This window comes from Polyergus mexicanus, unplaced genomic scaffold, assembly GCF_030449975.1.
Source record: "Polyergus mexicanus isolate NDT 795.1 unplaced genomic scaffold, iyPolMexi1.0 SCAF_4, whole genome shotgun sequence".
NCBI lineage: Eukaryota > Metazoa > Arthropoda > Insecta > Hymenoptera > Formicidae > Polyergus > Polyergus mexicanus.
This window is the reverse complement of record NW_027223324.1, coordinates 7,902,237-7,923,291: the sequence shown is the minus strand read 5'-3', so window position 1 is coordinate 7,923,291 and position 21,055 is coordinate 7,902,237. Positions and strand designations below refer to the sequence as shown.

At 38.4% G+C, this 21,055-nt stretch overlaps 1 protein-coding gene across 4 annotated transcripts in view; it reads right to left on the bottom strand.

Moving 5' to 3' along the window:
- Lilli (AF4/FMR2 family member lilliputian) overlaps positions 1–21,055 on the bottom strand; it is a 228,358-nt gene that overhangs the window by 26,390 nt on the left and 180,913 nt on the right. For all 4 annotated transcript variants that reach the window (XM_070293985.1, XM_070293987.1, XM_070293986.1 and 1 more), the window contains exon 7: positions 135–168. In XM_070293985.1, the coding sequence (XP_070150086.1) occupies positions 135–168 (34 nt within the window). The remainder of the gene's footprint in view (positions 1–134; positions 169–21,055) is intronic.

Genomic DNA, 21,055 nt, shown 5'->3' with positions numbered 1-21,055 from the left:
TTTTGAACTAAAAAAAAAATACTTTCTCTTACTCTTCATAAAATAGATAAAGTTATTTAAAGAAATACATCAAGTGGAAATGACAATTGTAACGTAAAATTTTTAACATAAAGTTTTTAGGCTACTGTACTTACGCAGATAGTCTGCTGGCGGCATGTCTCTCACGTTCTGTAACAGAAAAGATAAGAATAGCAATTAGTAAAATTAGTAGAGACTAATTATCGTCCGATTATCGAGGTTTAAGGACGGCACGCCGTTTTACGCTAAAATGAGTAGTCTCAGTGAATTAGTTAAAGACTCCGAAGTACTTGTAATAATTTGTACAAATTTTCTCTTTTGTTTACATGTATTTTTATAAAAAAGAACTATCTTGTATTGTTACACATCCGTCCGCCGATTTAAAAAAATTAATTAAAATATTTAATTCTCTCTCTCTTTTGAGATGAATGAAAGATAATCAATAATCGCTAATACGTAATATTTATACATTTCTTTACATGAACATAGATTAATGTAAGCGCGTGAGATTTCTAATCATCGTGACCTAAAATTTCGCGCAATTCAATAGTGTGAGAAGAAGCTAACGGTTAACATTCAAAAGCAAAAAGAAATTCAGGTAGGTATATTACGAAGAAGCAGTTTGTTGCGCGTTCCACGCAACCAGCATCGATACATCCCGTCATTCTGACGGGACCGTCTGCCATGTGCGAGATTGCCTTTAGAAATTCGATGACCTGCTTGCGACGATAGGAAGGGGAAAAGCAGAGGAAGTAACGATGAAAGGAAGAGGTGGAAGAAAGCCGCGCACAGAATGCCGGCATTGCGTAAACAATAGCGTACACGCAATGCACGCATGCACGCACGTCATGGGAAAAGGGACTCTGGGTGCTCGAGCGAGTTTATGACGAACGAAAGGGGGACGCGAGCAGGGTGCGCGGGGGTTAAATTCGAAATAGAGGGATGAAAAGCGCGCGCGCGCGCGCGTGTGTGTGTGTCTTTCGACGTTATTACGAAGCTACGCGAGAAATTACACTGCCGGAAATGAAATCTAACAGGAGCAGAAAGTTTGTTGGTAAATCTTTTATCCGCTCTAAAATTTATATCGGCATCAAATACTAGAAATTGTATAACTATAGGTGTATATATAATTTTCTCTTCATATTTTTGTATAAAATATATTATAAATACATTATTAATGATTTATTTCATATATCTTATTCTCCATATATTTTTATATACTGGGTGGCCCATTTTAAAGAACCCACTCAAATATCTCAGAAACACTGCGTTAAATCGAAAAATGTTTCAAACAAAAGTTGTGTGGCTTCAAGGGGGCCCTAAGATGGTGACAATGATTTGACCTTGGAAAATCATTCGAAGATCATGTGATGGTCAACTTTAAAATCTTAAATGGAAACCCCTATTTTTTATTTAGTATTCTTGTAGCTGATATCGAGAGCTTTCCAAAACACTGTAATAAAGTATTTTTTTATTAAGTACTTTTTGAGTTATTTTATATTTTAATCTGACATATTTTGATATAAAAAATTAAATATCTCGTAAAATATTTAGTTTTTGATAATCTTACCGTAGTTTATATAAATATATATATATTTTTTTTTATCGGCAAAGAGATGTTTGCATATTGTTACTTATCACGTTGCACGCGTATGCAAAATAATTTATATTCATAATAAAGACTCTCTTCGCGATTATAATATCAATAAATGATTATATAATCGCATATCGAAGCACTTATTATTCATCAACCATCATGGCCGCTGTTCCAACAATGGGTACGAAATTATCCGGCAATCTTCTACCGCCTAATTATCAATATTCGCCGCGTTGCAATTTAGCGGCCGACTCAGTACAGATGACTGCAATCAATCAGTGGCACAACACACAACAACCGCAGCTCTCGATGTCGGAAAATAAAATAATTAGCGCTAAAGTATCACGAGGCCGTATCTTGTGTTAACGACTACACGTCAATAATCAGTTAAGTTGACACCACTTAAACCTCTCAATGTGCAAATTTAAATATCTCCATATAATTTTCACGCGATACAAGCGTTTTAATAACTTAAAAAATCAACATACTTATATTAAATCGTGAAATAATCCCCGATAGATAAATATTTAATATTGTATGAGCAAAAATTCCTCGACGCCAAGTATTGTATAATATGAAACATCTAAATAAAAGACATAAGATCTCTTTAAATAAAAGATTGAGTTAATAATATAATTTTACGATATTATCTGAAAATGCGCAACGAGATTCGTCCGGCAATTTTCAAGCAGCGCCGAAATGGCTCCGTGAATAATTTCGCGCGCTAAATTTATCCAACGTAAACGCGACGCGATCTATAAATTTGTCGACCGAGTCTGTCGCGGTAACCGGTTCAGAAAACGGCCGCGTCTAAATTTGCAGCGATTGTCATTAACAGACATAGATAAAGTCGTCGAGATTGGAAATTCGTCAGGCGACAAGGCGCGCAACAATGCGCCGTAAATTTATCGTCGATTTATCTCTCCGCGCGAGGACTCTCCGCAAACTATCGCAGCATGCGATCGATCGATCGATCGATCGATCGATCGAATCAAAAGTGAGAGCAAGAACCGGTTCAATGCCGCGCACCTGATAACAGCAGATAGCTGACAGCGCCTTGAAGCAGCTCGAATCTACTGAACATGACTTATCGCCCACGTTGCTGCCGCTGTCGTTGCTGCCTCTGTTTCATGTTACTCGCACTTGCTACGCAAGTAAGAGGCACGATGATCGTCGACCAGCACGAGATGCTGTATAAGATGCGACTCTTCTGGACCCGTTTCCAGCCGAGCCGTGAACCACTCTCGCGATAAATCCGACAAAATATTTGCCCCTCAGACTCTCGCCGGATTATATCCGACTTTACGCACTCGCGAAGAGATAATCTGTTGATTTATCAAGGTTTAATCAAGTTTACTGAAATCTAGAATTCAATTAAAATTTAATGGGATTAATTTTCGCGCGATCGCACTTTTGTCGAGAAATTATGACACATATAAAATTGTATTTTTAAAAAACACTCTCATCCTGTTATCGGGATCACGACGGATTACACTCGCGTTATCATATACCGCACAATGCACTGAACTCCCCGTGGAATCCGACTTTATCTCAGAAAATTGTAGAAGGTAGCCGCGATAAATAGCTCGCCGTACAAACGGAGCATTCAGCACGCTTATAAATACAAAGCTCGCATTATCCGGGACATTCCCAAGTTTAAACGAGGAATAGATTCAAACTCGCGTTTCACACATATATACACGCATACATAAAAGATGGAAAACCATCACTGCAAAGTTTTCTTCAAGGTTGCGAAACGTCAGATCCAGATCTATCACGGGCAAAAAAAATTATTCCCTAACCGTGAACGCGCGCGCGTCGAGACTTTATTTCCTTAAAAGCCGGCGTTTTTTTTTTTTGCTCGATATCCACGTCATGAAACAACATTAAACCGCAAAGACGGATGTCGGTGCGCGAACAATTCTTCAAGGTCGTAAAATTGCGAGGCCGAGAAAGACTTTCGGCGCGCAAACTTGGACGCGCTTCGTTAAAACTCGCTCGAAAATTGAGATTAACTTTCCAGGCGTTGGACGAGTTGCGCGATATCGTGGCACGAGACGTTAAAAAAAAAAAGAAAGAAAAAAAACCCGCGAGAAGAAGAAGGGAGGTGAGAGAAGCGGAGAGGTGACTCTTCAAGATCGACATAGGGTAATTCGTCGAGTTTTGCGCCGGAAGCGCAAACGCGTCCTCGAGGCTCTTACACGTGAGCGACTGACCCAGACCCGGTTGGAATCCGGACAGAAGAGACTCTTCGGGGTTACTTATGTACACCCCGTTGAACTTAACACACACACACACACACACGTGTGCGCGCGTACAACACGCCGGTGCCTTCTTCTCTTCCGGAACCACGCCGGAAACGAGTACGCTGGCGACACGTGTATCAGTCCAACCGTTTCTCCTCGACGACGTTTTCAACATGTGACTCTAGCGTCTAATTGTTCCCACTGGGAACGAAGAAATATGTAAATTAGCATTCTAGTAATCGCAACTGTACGCGATTAAATCGTGAAAACGTACACGAAAATACTAATTGATAGAAAAAAAAAAGAAAAAAAAATGTTGCGATCATTCGACGAAATGCTTCTCGTTGGAATATCTCTCTAAATGTCTGCTTCGATTGTAACAATTTTGCTGACCAGAGGTACTCGATTAAATCGTGTCGAATAAACGAATCAACGACCATGAATAAGCATCGCGTTCGTGAATTCGGATCGCTTGTTGAAACTTCCGGCGGTTCACCGAAATTATCGATTTTATGACACGCGATACGCGCTGAATGCGGGATCGGGTCTCTTATTCGACGTTAAACGCACAAGAGACGGCACAAATATTATTGAAGAGAGATTGCGCTTCGCGCGCGATAGACGTATAGAAAGATCTTAATTATGAACTTCTCGCGTAAGCGCACACCCTCGGGACTATAATATTTAACTCGATTGTGTTTCTTTGAAGAGGGGAAAAAAAAAAAAAAAAGAGTCCGAGAGAACTGTGCTTCGTTAAACAATCTTGCGCAGAAGTTGCTTCGAACTCTGACACCTCGATCGAGCTTCATTTCGAAATCTTCCGAAGCTCGCCCCGCTCGATCGATGACAGACGAGTTTCCTCCTCGCGTCGATATTGCCATAGCGGTACGTATACGATCGATACGCGCGAAACAAATTTTAATGAGACTGGGTGATAACTCGCCGACGACAGTGAATGATAAATATGCGCCGGGAATGGGAAAAGCTTTATGAAGAACGTCACGCGATACACTTGATCGCGGCGAAGCAATGATGGGGGGGGGACGCGCGTCAGTTGAACCTCGTTTTGAAACTCAACACCGCTCGAGCCGATCGATATCGCGCGCAACTTTGTCTCTCTTCCTCCTCCCCCTCCCCCTCCCCCTCCCCCTCCTGTCGTCAACATTTCACAGCAAATTGAATTTAAATGAGCGTCAGACGCTCGATAATACGCGGCATTGATTAATTCAAATATGCACATCCAATTATTGCTCGCGCGCGTCCTATCTCATTGTTACGCTCGTACACGGTCCTTTGTCGTTTCAAACCAAATTCAGTAGTTTTGCTTCCTTAACACTTCGCCCCGAAACACATTCGATATTATGCGCGCGGCGCACAAAATCTTCATCAACACTTGAATTCCTGCATACTTAATTATCGCGTCTCCTGGCACACTTCTCGCCTCTTACAATCGACGACGGTGCAAAAGCCGAAGCTCGCTTTAAAGATCCCTCCCCCTTTCGCGTTCGACCCTCGATCCGGGGATCGATCGATACTATTGATAAGCGCAGCCTCGTAAATCCTCGTCGATGTTGCCGCTGACACTTTTATTATACCGGAGCAGATTTGAGCACCGGAGACATACGCAATTTTCGGAGATCGGAGATTCCTTTCGCGTTCAGTTTCGTTCCGCAACAACTGTCCACGCCGTGTTATAAATTCGACGTAATTTCACGTTCAACTGCCATCGAGACTCTCGAGGCAAGTTTAAATTGCGTTTGAGCGCGAAGAGCGGCGTGTGTACCGGTCTTAGCGAAGCGCGTCGGTTGACTGAGGCTCGAAGGGGCCCCCTTCTAGTCGTGGCGGCATCGCCGTCACGATTTTCTACTTACCACCACGCTGCTGCTGCTTCTGCTGCTGCTGCTTGCTGCCGGGTGGCGCGCCGCCGCTGGGCCCCGTAACACGCGCCAACAAGAGGGGCCCCTGCGAGCAGCTTGGCGAGCAGACGGTCGCTTCACCTGCGTTCTACCGATGGCTTTGTCATGTCTCCCCACTTTGTCGGCTCGGCGGGGCCCCGACGCGACCCGGGGCCTTACGAGCCAAGTTTCATCCGAGCGAGCGCGAATGTCTCGTTCCACAATATCGCGCGTCGTCAAACTGTCGTCGGGGTTGAAGAACCCTCGGCGTTCGCCGGAAACTGATCGCTCGACTCGATCGCGAGACTTATACGTGTATTTTAGGGTTGCTAGGGGAAGAACCTTTCTTTACGAGATTTATCGCTCCCGTGACTCAGGGAACGCGTAAAATATAAAAGTAATATTTGCGAGGAAAAAGAAAGTTCAATACTCTCTTCAAATATAATTTCGGACATGTCTTTGATACGCTGGTCTTAATTGTCGATTTGTTTCAAGGTAGCAATTGTGAGCGTTTGTCCCAAAGGGATCTTTAAACGATTATTGAATTGATTTAAAAAAAATGTAAACGATTTTTTTTTTCTCATAAAAGATAATTCAGTAAACTTTCCCGCCTATGCTAATTCTCTTTTCATTATTCGCCATTTATCGCATGAAAGAATATATGTTTCTAATATCTGTATAGTGTATATACACTGTTTATAGCGGGCTCGAGTTTCTAGATTTATTCCTTTGTCCCTATAAACATCTTATTCTCATATTTCATCGCACCTCGACTTTTACGAGCAGCGGAAGTTTATCGCAGAATCCGAGCTGCGACGTGAGAGTACACGTGGCTCGAATTAATACATTCAATGACGCGACAGAATCATCGGTGATCGATACTGTTATTGCATGTTTAAGTAGCTCTAGTTATACCGTGATTATTCGTGTCTGATAGATGTTAATAAAATCCTACGTACAAAAATTAATACAATTTGTATAATAAAAGATTGTGTAAATATATAATGACAGTTAAAGAATTTAATCTGAAACTAGAAAATATCTATATAAAAATAAATTTCTCTTTCTTATAATTTTTAAATAAATGTTGTTAAGGCCTAATTTAAGGCCTTAATTTTTCATCCTGTCTCACACTTCACAGCTTATTTTTTATATATTCTTTATACAATATGTTTCGTAATGTCAAGTTCTTATATGTGTCTCAAGAGAGAAACTTGCTCTAAAATAAAATTATCTATATATACATCTTTTTTTCTCTCTCTCTCTCTCTCTCTCTCTCTCTCTCTCTAATAGATTGCATATATTCATTATTTCCCGATTTTTACCAGTTTCTTCGAGACAATCGTCGAGACGTCTCGCGACGATAAAACATTCTGCACGCGCCAAGGCAATGATATATCACTCGAAACGGGAACCGCAACGAGGGGGAATACTAGAAAAATATAACTACCGACCGTCGTACAATATGATGGGGGGGGGGGGGGAAATCGAAATGCAAATATTGTTGTAAAGCTTTGTGGAGAGGGACCGTGCCCGCCTTCCAATCCAAAGGCGCGTCGTGCGTGCAACGTCGCGAATGCAACACGCCCGAGACGAGAGCATCGCGCGTAAGTAGCACTCTCTAACGCACCGGTTAAAGGCCTTTGCCTTCCCCATGTATGCCGCCTGCCCGACACACACCTCAAGCATTCTCGGAGCGCTCTCATTAGTTTCCCCTACCCTTGTTACCTTCTGCCTCTTCTGGGTACCGATACGATTTGCTTGCGTGCAGAAAGACAGGAAAAGAATAGATACGATGTATCCGTACGTCTTGCAATTTAATATGCGCCAGTGATGTATCAACGAGCTAATGCTCAATCGAAAATACACGATGCGAAGATAGTCGGATATGATTAATCTTTCACTGCAGAGATTCGAGCAAATTATTAATTTTAATATTGGGAAAAAAAAAAGATGTATAAAAGATCAATCACACAGAGATAATGTTCTGTAAGTTCGTCAACTATAATATAAATTACATTTAAGAATCTCTAGAATGTATTTCATCTTATAAAATCTACGCTATACAAAAACAATGACAATGCAATATTTAATCGTCGTAATTACTCCTGGATTTAATTACAAACGTAGGATTATATAAATAAATTTAAAAAAATATAATTTTTTTTATAACAATTTATATTACACTTTTAATGTAGAGATATGAAAAAGAAAATGTTTTTTTTTCCCCCCTCTCTGACAGAAAACAGGAATTAGAAAGGTCATTAATAACTTTAAGTTGTGTATCTCTATCATATTTGTATAAATAAATTTGTCCCGCAATTTTTCGCGAATAGTACTTCTCGAGGGAGCATCCAGAACACAGAAATATGAACAGTTCGACGAACATTTGACGGCCAGTTTTGTTCATGCGCATCGATCGATACACACATCCATCGCGCGCGCGATCTGTGTTTATGTTAATGCGTGCGTGCGTGCGTGCCGGCCATGAACGGACCATTCGTATATTATTAAGGTGTATATAGTTAGCCGGCACACGCCAGGTTGGCGGCTACGTGTACACCTGTTTGGCCAAAAGGATCTGGTTGGACCACCTTGCCCCTCATCACGACTCTGTTCCTCGCTCGCCTTCCATCCTCTCACCCTCTCATCCACTCTGTTCATCAGCCATCGTAATTCTCTGTGTTTTTCTCCTTCCCTCCCCCCCCCCTCCCCCCGCCGCGTGTCTCGATAGACAATCCGCGAGAGAATCCATGACGCATTATGCCGGCCAGCCTCGTTCTCGAAATTAAGTCCCCGTGTATAGACAACCGTCGTTACGACCCGAGGGCAAGTGATTTCGACGGCGGGATTCGATGACGAAAGAGGATGACGTATTCTAGGAATAGAATCACGATTCCCTCCTTCTGTCAATTTTCTTAAATATCGCCGATTAAATGTTATTTTTTTTTTTTTTTTTTTTTTTTTTTTTTCTAACGTCGAACAAAGAATTGATTCCTAACTACAGCAAACGCGATCGATTAAAAATTAGTTCGTATCCATAGCAGGCTAAGTAAGATGTACTTTTTATAATTCTCGATGTATGCGATCCGATCCTTCATTAATTACGCTTTCATGAATTATGCGTCGATTTTTAGTTGCAACCGGCAATATGCAATGCAATGCAACGCATGCATAGCTCAATGTGCACTATGCTTATTGACGCGATACGTCGGATTGTTTATGTTCCGCTATCGCGATGACGCAGGTAGAGTCCGCTGATGGTCGTTACAAATCATTCTCGACAGATCTATGGCCCATAACACCTTTACCTCTTTCGCGAACACCGCGTGATAATACAGGGAAGAGCCTAATGCCGGTGTAGAAGCTGCCATTTAAGAGCCGTGTTTCTACATCATTCCGTTCCGGATTGACGAAATCTATCGATTGGAATATTATCGAATCGAACAGTGAATATTTCCTATTACACGTGTAACGGAGAATGAATCCTAAATTAAGCTTTAGAATTTTAACCGACCCGGCACACCGGCAAGTTTTGTTCAGATATCGAAACGTCATGCTGGTGTATAATTAATTCATCAATATCATTTAATTTTGACGTATTCACGATATAAAAGCGTGGCTCGCAAAATAAATACGTTCATTGCAAGATATTCTCGCAAGATAATGCTAAATAATATAAAAATATCACAGTACAAAGAGAATCTCCAAATGAATCTATTTTTAGCATTTAAAAAGATTATTTTAAGATTTCGCCAACATTTTCTATGTATTAATCTAATCGAAATATCGTACACAGATAATATCTCCGCGATGTTATCTGTCATGTTAAGAAGGAACATGGTTGCAAATATAACACATATGTTTTAAGATTAATTAACTACATCTGAAAATATACAAGCTGACAGAGTAACTCGCCTTCCTTTAATTAAATATCGAAAATATCATGCTACGAATGCTCAATTAATCTTGACTTACTAACAATACGAAAGTGTATCTCGCGTAATGAACGATAAACCAACATTTTCCTTACAAAGTTCTCGCAAGTAATTGTATATAATAAGCAGGGTTGGGAAGTAACGCGTTACTTGTAACGCCGTTACCGTTACAGTAACTTTTTTTCGGTAACTGTAACGGTAATGGCGTTACAAATTTTATTTGTAACGGAAAAAGTAACTTTGTTACATTTTTCGGTAACGAGTAACGAATTTAACAGTTACTTTTATCGTTACTTTTTTTCAAATTTTTTGATTTATTTAAGATATTATTCTTGCTATTGTGCGTGATAAAATTCTTATCTTAACCGTAAAGCCGTAAGCAAATCGACCAATTAGCATTCTTATTATGTTGTAAAAATGCTTGAATGTGATTGATCAACTTATGGCTCTTGCAGACCAGTGCGATGACCCGACGCGCGATATCCAATGAGAGCTTTATCTTTTCGGAAAAGCAGAGCTCTCATTTACTACCAGTTCTAAGTACCTTGCAACGAAAATTAGAAAATCTCAATAAATCTGACCTTATAGATTGCCATTCATTAGTTGAAGCTATTCAGCAAGGTTTCAATAAAAGGTAACTTATTAATTTGATTAATACATATGTTATTTAATTTTAAATAAGGATTTAATTGAAAAATATTATTTTATTTTAAACTATTGATTCAAAAGTATTAATTTCAATAAAACAAACAATGTCGCTTAATTTACTATATTTGATTTTAAATTTCTTACAATATTTGAAACAAAAGAATTAATAATAGCAGCATGTTTACATCCAAAATTTAAGTTAAACTGGTTAACCGGAGAAAAAAGAAAACGTGCTGAAAATTACTTGGAGGATTTATTGGGAATCCGATCAACTGAAAATTCTTCAAAAGCTGGAAAATCTGACGATCACGATGATTTTTTCATTTTTGAGCAAAAAACGGTGCAAAATGAATCCGAACAAGAAGAATTGCAACGGTTTTTAAAATCAAATAATTGTAATATAGAAATGTTAAACGACTATCCAAAACTTAAAAAACTTTTTAATAAATATAATACAGCTCTACCAAGCAGTGCATCTGTAGAAAAAATGTTTAGCATCGGTGGACCCATATTAAGTTAGCCCCTCCACCAACGCCAAATTAAATCAAATACATCAAATAATTTAGTGCTAATTATGTGCTAATTAGTTGCCGTAGTCCGAATTTTGTTGCTCAAACCGTTTAGCAGGAATTTACATTCAAAGTGGGGGGTGCTAGCTTGACATTAAGCCAGCCCCCCCCATAGTGAAAAAAATATATATAAAGCTCGAATCAAAAAATAAAATACACTAGAATTTGTTGCTATTTTGTTGTTCTAAAATAACATAAAAATATTTTAAAAAAAGTATATTATTTAATTAATACCACTATATACTCAGTCTCGCCGCGCCGTACCATTCACTTGCGCGAAGTAAAAGTAAATAAAAAAATGTATCGCATGTATTTGGTACTGAAATAATCTGTGGACAATATACTGTCGAAATATATGAGAAACTGAATTTGTTGCTCGTCTTAAAGTATTAAAAATCGATACTTTGTCGCCGCGGACCCTATACGACGCGCTATTATATTATATAAACTAACTAAAAGAATTTGTTGCTCGCATGTTTTTGGTATTAAAATAATCTGTGGACAATATACTATCGAAATATATAAGAAACTGAATTTGTTGCTCCTCTTGCTTTTTTAAGAATGACGCGTTAAAGATATATGTTAAGATTACAGAGTGATCAGAGTTAAATAAAATGTAATCGTATTAATGATGATTTCGAATGCTAATAAAATAGTAAAATTAATGCGCTCAACGATTATAATTATGAAATCATTAATAATCATCAATGATGAATAATAGAAATAATCAAGGCAAAGATAATATGGTCAGTTTTAATTCTAAATATTTATATGATTATCAGATTATAAATAATTAATCAAAAAACAACTCGATTTTTCAATATCATCGTTTCCATAAATTAAAAAATAAATTGACACGCATATTGTTAATTTCGTTAATGCACATGTTTGATAATTTTCATTCTCTAAAAATGACGCGTTAAGGATGTTAAGATTACAGAGTGATCAGAGTTAAATAAAATGTATTAATGATGATTTCGAATGCTAATAAAATAGTAAAATTAATGCGCTCAACGATTATAATTATGAAATCATCAGTAATCATCAATGACGAATAATAGAAATAATCAAGGCAAAAATAATATGGTCAGTTTTAATTCTAAATATTTATATGATTAATTTTGTTAATGCACATGTTTGATAATTTTCATTCTCTAAAAATGACGCGTTAAGGATGTTAAGATTACAGAGTGATCAGAGTTAAATAAAATGTAATCGTATTAATGATGATTTCGAATGCTAATAAAATAGTAAAATTAATGCGCTCAACGATTATAATTATGAAATCATCAGTAATCATCAATGACGAATAATAGAAATAATCAAGGCAAAGATAATATGGTCAGTTATAATTCTAAATATTTATACATGAGCTATAAATCATTAATAAAAAAAAAAAAACCCCGATTTTTCAATATTATTGTTTCCATAAACTAAAAATTATATTGACAATTTTAAATGTTTAATAATAAATTCTACTGACCGACCGATGCACCGCCCTTGCATGTCTCACTTCTTTCCGCATCTGGTCATCGCGAGATCCTTTCCGTTTCCGGTTGCTCCCTTCGCTTCAAATTGAGACGAGACAGTCTATCAATTTGTCCACTCGTGCATAATCACTATTCTCATAATCACTATTTCACTCGTAGTCCAAAATCCGCCATATGCAATGACGCGGTAAAATTATTTCCATGCCGATTATAAACATGAAAGAACATATAATCGCGTATTAATAAATGGACGGAGACGATTTTCCGTGATTCTAATCGACATTCCCGATACTCACGACATCCACTTTATACACGGGATAAACTTGTGATGGATAAAAAAAGGCGAGAAATACGGAAAGAATATTTCAATCTCGCACGCTAATGCAATACGACGGTTACTGTAACGGTTACGGAAAATTTAGGCAGGTTGAGTAGTAGTAGATGGGGAGGGGGGGGACGCGTCGTCGAATATCCGTTCCAGGAAAAGGAGCGAGCGCGTCTCTTCCAAGAAATAAAACGTACGCGAAGAATCCTGCGCGAGATAAATGAAACTAGCTCGAGCGACGCTCTTTTGCGATCTCGATTTATGAAATTGTGAATATAACTCTGAAAAAAGGATTACATTTGAAAACAATATTAAAGAATATTAAAGCAGAAACGTGTGGAACGCGACGCGCTTATATTTTCAACGCAATATTATTATATACGACAGCGAGTAAATTATTTCAGCGCCTAAAAATATGTTAAATAATGTATTCATCGATCGTTGTATCGTATTATAAAGTCGATATATCAAAACTACAAATTACTCTCGATTCGGATATTTCGAATATTCGTTCGGATGCGAAATTCATTTTCGATAGATAAAAGATGCGTGGGAAAAATCTTGTCGTTTGCGAGTATATATATATCGAAAGATGCCTTAATCACGATTACACGGGTTAATATATTACACTCGGATAATCGCCTGTTATTCGATACAAGACCCCCCCGACACTCGTTCGTACGCGGATCTCACTTTCGACGGATAAAAAGACGCGAGAAACACGGAGCGCGACCGTAATTCGTCTTGAGACTCGCGCTTGTGCGAAGAGACTGACACGATTACGGAAAATTTAGGCTGGACGGGTAGGCGAGGAGAGGGGAGGACCGCGTCGCCGAACGTCTCGGTACAGAAGCGTTCAAAAAAGTTGGTCGTAAACATTCAGATATAAACAAAGAAGCGCGGCTCGAGAGAAAGAGAGAGAGAGAGAGAGAGCTTATATTACAAAATCTCGATCAATTTTCATGGCGAAACGATAATACAACGAGAATAATCGTTGAATAGAATGTGTAAGATTCAAGGAGGAATATATCTGAAAAGCAGCTCACACACCACATATGAACATTCCTAATAAAATATTCTTATTTAAGAGAAAAAAAAATGTGTTCGGTTAGTCGACAGTTAGTCGACTAATTTTACACGTCAGGTTTAATAATATTCATGGTTGTAAAATTGACCAATCACGGTCATTCGATTCTTGATTGGTGATTGGTTAGTTTTAAAACTATGGATGTTACTGAAATCCAATTAAGGGTGACGTGTCAACGTTAATCAATGTCTCTGAAATGCCGCGAGAAACCACGAGTACCAACAGCTAAATGAGAAATTTTACAATTGGTGAAGCTTCGCGTCGCGTTTTTCACACGTTTCGTATTTCAATATACTTTAATATTCTTTTAAAATATATGATTCTTCTTCAATTATATGTATAATTTCGCCAGAAAATAATCGCGAGATTGCAAAAGTATCGCTCGAGCTTCGTTATCTTATCCTTGTTCGTATCGCGAAGGTTTTTTGGCGCACGATTTTTTTCTCGCAAAAAACTCGCTCGCTCCTGTTCTTGGAAGAGATATTCGACGACATTCCCCTTCCCTCCCCCCACCTATCCGTCCAGCCTAAATTTTCCGTAACGCTCTTCACACAAGCGCGATTATCGAGACGTATTATTTGTTGCTATTTTGTTGCTCTAAAATAACATAAAAATATTTTTAAAAAAGTATATTATTTAATTAATACCACTATATACTCAGTCTCGCCGCGCCGTACCATTCACTTGCGCGAAGTAAAAGTAAATAAAAAAATGTATCGCTCGCATGTATTTGGTACTAAAATAATCTGTAGACGATGTACTATCGAAATATATAAGAAACTGAATTTGTTGCTCGTCTTAAAGTATTAAAAATCGATACTTTGTCGCCGCGGACCCTATACGACGCGCTCTTATATTATATAAATTAACTAAAAGAATTTGTTGCTCGCATGTTTTTGGTATTAAAATAATCTGTGGACGATGTACTATCGAAATATATCAGAAACTGAATTTGTTGCTCGTCTTCAAGTACTAAAAATCGATACTTTGTCGCCGCGGACCCTATACGACGCGCTCTTATATTATATAAATTAACTAAAAGAATTTGTTGCTCGTATGTTTTGGGTACTAAAATAATCTGTGGACGATGTACTATCGAAATATATAAGAATCTATAAAAAAGAAGGAACGCGAGATAGTCGTGCGCGACGCGGATCCGATGTCAAAACAAAACGTGCCTTTATCTACTTTCAGACGATACAAAGCGCTGCCGAACATTTCGGCACGACGACATGAAAAGGCTTCTCTTTTCAAGAAACATATATACTACATATTGGCGTAAGACACTGCTATGTCTTTTTATATATATACATATATGCAAAACTGTTTGAAATTAACAAAAATGAAATTTCGAGATATAGAACGATAAAAGATAATCATATGTATTCTGTAAAGAGCAACAAATTCAGACTTTTATATATCTCGATAGTATATTGTCCACAGATTATTTTAATACCAAAAACATGCGAGCAACAAATTCTTTTAATTAATTTATATAATATAAGAGCGCGTCGTATAGGGTCCGCGACGACAAAGTATCGATTTTTAATACTTTAAGACGAGCAACAAATTCTTTTAGTTAATTTATATAATATAAGAGCGCGTCGTATAGGGTCCGCGACGACAAAGTATCGATTTTTAATACTTTAAGACGAGCAACAAATTCAGTTTCTTATATATTTCGATAGTACATCGTCCACAGATTATTTTAATACCAAAAACATGCGAGCAACAAATTCTTTTAGTTAATTTATATAATATAAGAGCGCGTCGTATAGGGTCCGCGGCGACAAAGTATCGATTTTTAATACTTTAAGACGAGCAACAAATTCAGTTTCTCATATATTTCGACAGTATATTGTCCACAGATTATTTTAGTACCAAATACATGCGAGCGATACATTTTTTTATTTACTTTTACTTCGCGCAAGTGAATGGTACGGCGCGGCGAGACTGAGTATATAGTGGTATTAATTAAATTATATACTTTTTTAAAAATATTTTTATGTTATTTTAGAGCAACAAAATAGCAACAAATTCTAGTGTATTTTATTTTTTGATTCGAGCATTCTATATATTTTTTTCACTATGGGGGGGGCTGGCTTAATGTCAAGCTAGCACCCCCCACTTTGAATGTAAATTCCTGCTAAACGGTTTGAGCAACAAAATTCGGACTATGGCAACTAATTAGCACATAATTAGCACTAAATTATTTGATGTATTTGATTTAATTTGGCGTTGGTGGGGGGGCTAACTTAATATGAGTCATCGGTGGCTCTGTATTAACACCACAAAGAGGGCATTTAAATGATGATACTATGGAGCAACAAATTTTATTAAAAATTAATAAAGAATTTCGATAAAATTTAATCATTTATTTTGTAATAAACCTTGAATGAAATCTTGCTTACAATTTTTTAAAAGTTTTTCTTATGCAAAATAATTTATTAGTTTGTATTGTAAAAAAGTAACGGAAATTGTAACGACTCGTTACTTTTTAGTAACGAGTTACTTTTTAGAAAAAATAACGGTAACGGTAACGAGTTACTTTTATAAAGTAACTTTCCCAACCCTGATAATAAGTATCACGGAATCTCCAAGCGCGAATTTATCTTTAAAAATTATCTCTCAAGTGTCTCTCGTTAACAACGTATTGCTTTATTGAAATATCGTAAATACTGTGTTTTCGATGTTATTCGATGCGTTAAGAAGTAATAATACAGAGATAACACAGAGAGTTAGAAAATTAATTTATCACGGCTGAGAAACATAAATTATCAGCCCGACCCAGATTCCTCGCATTACGAAATTCTGAGTCACTTTCAGGTAACCGATTGCCTGCTGTCGTGTACGACGTAGTATTAAGCAATACCTTTCATTGTTGCTCGGCCGACTGATGATAGGGAATTACTTGGCCGCAACGCTTAATTTGCATCCGCAGGAAAGGACGATGATGAGCTGGCGAAGAGAACGTAGGCGAAATACGCCGCGCACAACCGGAGAGGCGCATTATCGAGGTATAGGAGAAGGGAAAAAAAAAAAAAAAAAAAAAAATCCATCGTCGACAAGTGCATCCCCCGCGGACAAATGCAGTCGCGCAATCACGTAATGTCGTTCTACGTCGTTTATGAAAAAGGCGATTTTACGTCCATGCGTTTCCAATCACATGAAAAAAGTCTCTCTAATACTTGCAAATACATCGATGTCAATTTCACGATTTAATACGAACAAAACGACTGGATCATGGATTTCATTGATTCATCGTATTTTTTAATTTGTACCCTCTCTCTCTCTCTCTCTCTCTCTCTCTCTCTCTCTCTCTCTCTCTCTCTCTGTATATGTGCATGTGCTTGTTGTAACTTCTTTGATTTATGTAATAACGAGTCATCGTATTGCTTGTGAAATAAAAGACCGAACATTGTTTTTTTTAACTTTATAAAATAGCGCAGATGATAAAGCTTGTACGTTGTCGTCTGACAAAGGGTAACTCGTATGTATTGGCAGGTTATTCGAGTTTACTTGCAAAAAGCTCGTGCTTTTTTGTATTGTTGTGTGTAAAAGAAGCGAGGCTCTGCGCGTGTGACGGCTTTGTTATTTATAAACAGTGCAATAAGAGCGTAAATGCGAATTACGCTCTTTTGCTAATTCAATAAAATAGAATAAAGAGCTACGTGAAATATACAATATTTTCTCTCCATTAAAAAATCCATCTTATCCCAATTTTCACGTACACATCTCCATCTGCTTTATCTTTTAATAATAATATTTCAATATGCGCTCGAGACAAGACTGCGATAAGAGTGTGTATTCGGATGCGTGCCTTTTGCGAGATGATTTGATCCTAGAAAAGGATTAAGGAAGCGTCGCACGCGACGTGCGTTCGCCTGCTTTCGGCGAAAGGACGAATAAGAATTACGTAACGTCATACGGTCGGCGAGGACTCCGAGTCTTTGTGTCAAAGAACGACGAGAAGGCCGAGGAGGACAAATCGGAGTAAAGGGATGGGGCAAGCTGCCCGTTATATACGGGGGAGGGAGGGTTGCGGGAGAGGAAAAACGTCAACCGACATATGCCACCACCGGCCGACGCCGCATGGCGACGACCCAATTTCGCCCCGATGCGGAATCGACTCTCGCATAAACGCCCACCATCGCCGAACGGACGCGACTTCTTCAAGCTTAACCGAACGTATCTCTCGGCAGCTCTCGGCTTTGCATCAGCGTTTCGTTCGGCCGTGTCATCTCGCTCCCGCAATTGCCGATCTCCCCGGGTTCGATGTTTCGCGAGGGAAATTTCGAGCGAGCGCATAAAATTACGAGACAAACAGAGGGATATTAAATTTTTTGAAAAACTCGAAAAGAGAATTCTAGAATTTAAAAAAATCAAAAACGATATTTTTCTTCTCACAATACTTTTGAAATAATACCGCTTTAAAGGTGCAATATAAAAATAATAGACTTCGGAGAAAAAAAAGGAAATAATTGCGGGACACAACACGGTGTTCAACAATCTTTATTATATTCACTCGTGTTGTAAAGAAACTCGTCGCTCGCCAGGTGCGCAGCCTCGTCTCGGGCCAACGAATGACGATGCGCAAAGTCGTTCGAGTCGGTGGCGCACGTCAACGCGGATAGTTATTAACGGGTTGCGGCGCGATATTCTCGAGAGTTCTCGTCGGTCGGAGCCGAAAGTTGCCTGCAACTCTAGGAAACTTCTCGAGGAGGGGTGGCTGTGCTGGGTAACTCCCTCACCCTTTCTCTCTCTCTCTCTCTCCCAAACTCTCGTTTACCTCTCTCGAGTTTCTACGAGGCGAGTTTCGACGCTTTCTGACCCGCGCACGTTACGAACGAGCTTGCAAATTCAACGTCGCCGTACTTGGGGCACTGCGAGTGCATCCTAAAAGAGAGGACACACTAAAGATATCGCGCTACAGCGCGTGACGCAATTGAATTTCTCCACTCGGCAATCGAGAACACTATGTTCCGAACAGGAATACTTGTACGAGCACAGCTTTGATACGAAATACGACGATAAAGCTCCGGTTGTTAAATAAAAGTCAGAAAAAGTTATGCGTCAAAAGACGATCGAGAGAGCGCGAGATAAAATAAAAATTATTTTAAAAAAGGGATTATAATCCCTTAAATGTGTCGAAAATGAGTTCTTACTTTACGTAAGATATATGATGTATAATATTTTTCTCTCGCGTATAAAAAGATATCATAAAATACAAAACTTTATATGAAAACATAGTAAAGTTATAGAATGCCTTTTTACGAGTATATCTATACTCTTGTATTACTACCGAGAAAACTTTTTAATTTTATTAAAATATAATACTCTTTTTTTAAAGAGAGAGAGATAGAGGAAACGGTCGATTCAATTATAATAATGCTAGAAAATGCGCACGAACGTAAAAGGTATTGTTGTTATAGCGGCAAGTATTTAGAAAAATTGAATGACTCGGTAATTATTATTTATCCTTGAATATGCTGTCAAACACAAGTGCGAAATTGTCAAAGTACTTGTACGACGCAGATATTTTTAACACATATTTCCACAGCTTCGTGGCGTATAAATATTGCAACGATGCTACTTGCTCTCTTTGCGACTAGAAATTCGAACAGGAAATACTTCAAGCTACCCCCCCCCCGCACTTCTTCGCGGCTTTCAACAAAAATCCCGTCCGTGCGCAAAAGTGAATTATACGTTTCTACCGAGCGAAAAGTTTCCCGCTGGAAAACATGGACTTGCTGTAGCCCGGTCGCCACTCGACCCTTTTCTTCGTTCTTCTCTTCGCCACTGTCGGAATAAATTAATAGGTGAGCTGGCTTGAATACCGTCCCCCCTTTTTTACGGAAGCTGAGTGTGACGATAAAGCGACAGATGAGTGAAGTAACGCAAAGTTAGATACGCGTTCGCGACGCGTAAGATTAAAACATTTAAAATTAATAAAAAAGTTAAAAATTGAGAAAACATCGAGAGATGTACCGATAATGGAGACACCCTCCACTTCTAAGATTCTCGCTCGATATAATATTCCAACGATATTTTAAATCACATTGCGATATACATAACATAAAATGTTGCGCACATTAAGTGTAGAAATAAATAATTTATTGGGGATTAAATCCCATTTGGGAAAAAGAGGATGATGTTCGAGTAAATCTCCCCTTTAACGTTACCTAAATCCGTAGTTTTCAGATCAACGATACGGCCGACGTGGTGAATTAGCGGATCACTCTCGGCTTGGCATTGAGCTTAATCCGCGATTAATCGATATTCCACGAAGGTCGTACGCCTTCGCGACGTCTCCAATTATATTCGATAATTCTTTCGTTTGCCTTTACTACCCGCCACGCGATTGCTTTCCTGCAGAAAATCATCGCGTGTGTATGTATATGTCCATCGCTATCGATCGACCGACTACCCGAGGGGCTGCGGTTTCGATCGAACCCTTCGATTGACGGTGCATATTGGGACAACTTGTAGAGAGGGATCGTGCATGATTAATAAATATTAGATAATTTCGTAGAATTCAATGCCGCGACTGGATCGAAACTTGATTTCGCCGTTATTAATTTGTATAACATTCTCGATTGGCTTGTTTATTACATTTTGATGAACATAACTTTGATACACAAGACGCAGTCTTGAAATATATTTTTCCTTTGTGTAATGTTTTTCTTTTTTCAATTTTTTTCTACTTCTATTTAATAAATGATTTTTGATAAAAGGGAGATATGTGTATGTATAAAAATCTTGTTTGCAGAAAGTATCTAATTATAAATATTCGAAATATAAATAATAAAGAATTTAATCTATTATTGTAAAGAAAATATTCCTGATAATCGTAACTTGTCTTGATCGTCATTATGGATAACGTAACATATAACTATTAAATCGTACGAAGTTTCGTGTCTTCGAGAAGAAAACCAATGACTCCTGCGAAAGTTGACGTCGGTGCTTGCCAAGGCAAGCACCTTCCTCGTGAATAATATAAGCATTGCCGACGCGATCGCCTCGAGGGTTAGCCACAGGGTTAGCTTATCGTAGATTCACACATATAAACGAGATGTATATAAGAGACCCCGACGGGCTTATGCAAACTGGGTCACACGATGACGTTACGGACGTAAACTCGACAAATGAGGGGTGAATCCGAGTTCGTTGGCCTTGAACTCGCGGAGAGGGAATGTAAACGCGCTAGGGGATGCGACGCGGACGTTCAGGACGAAGGTTTTG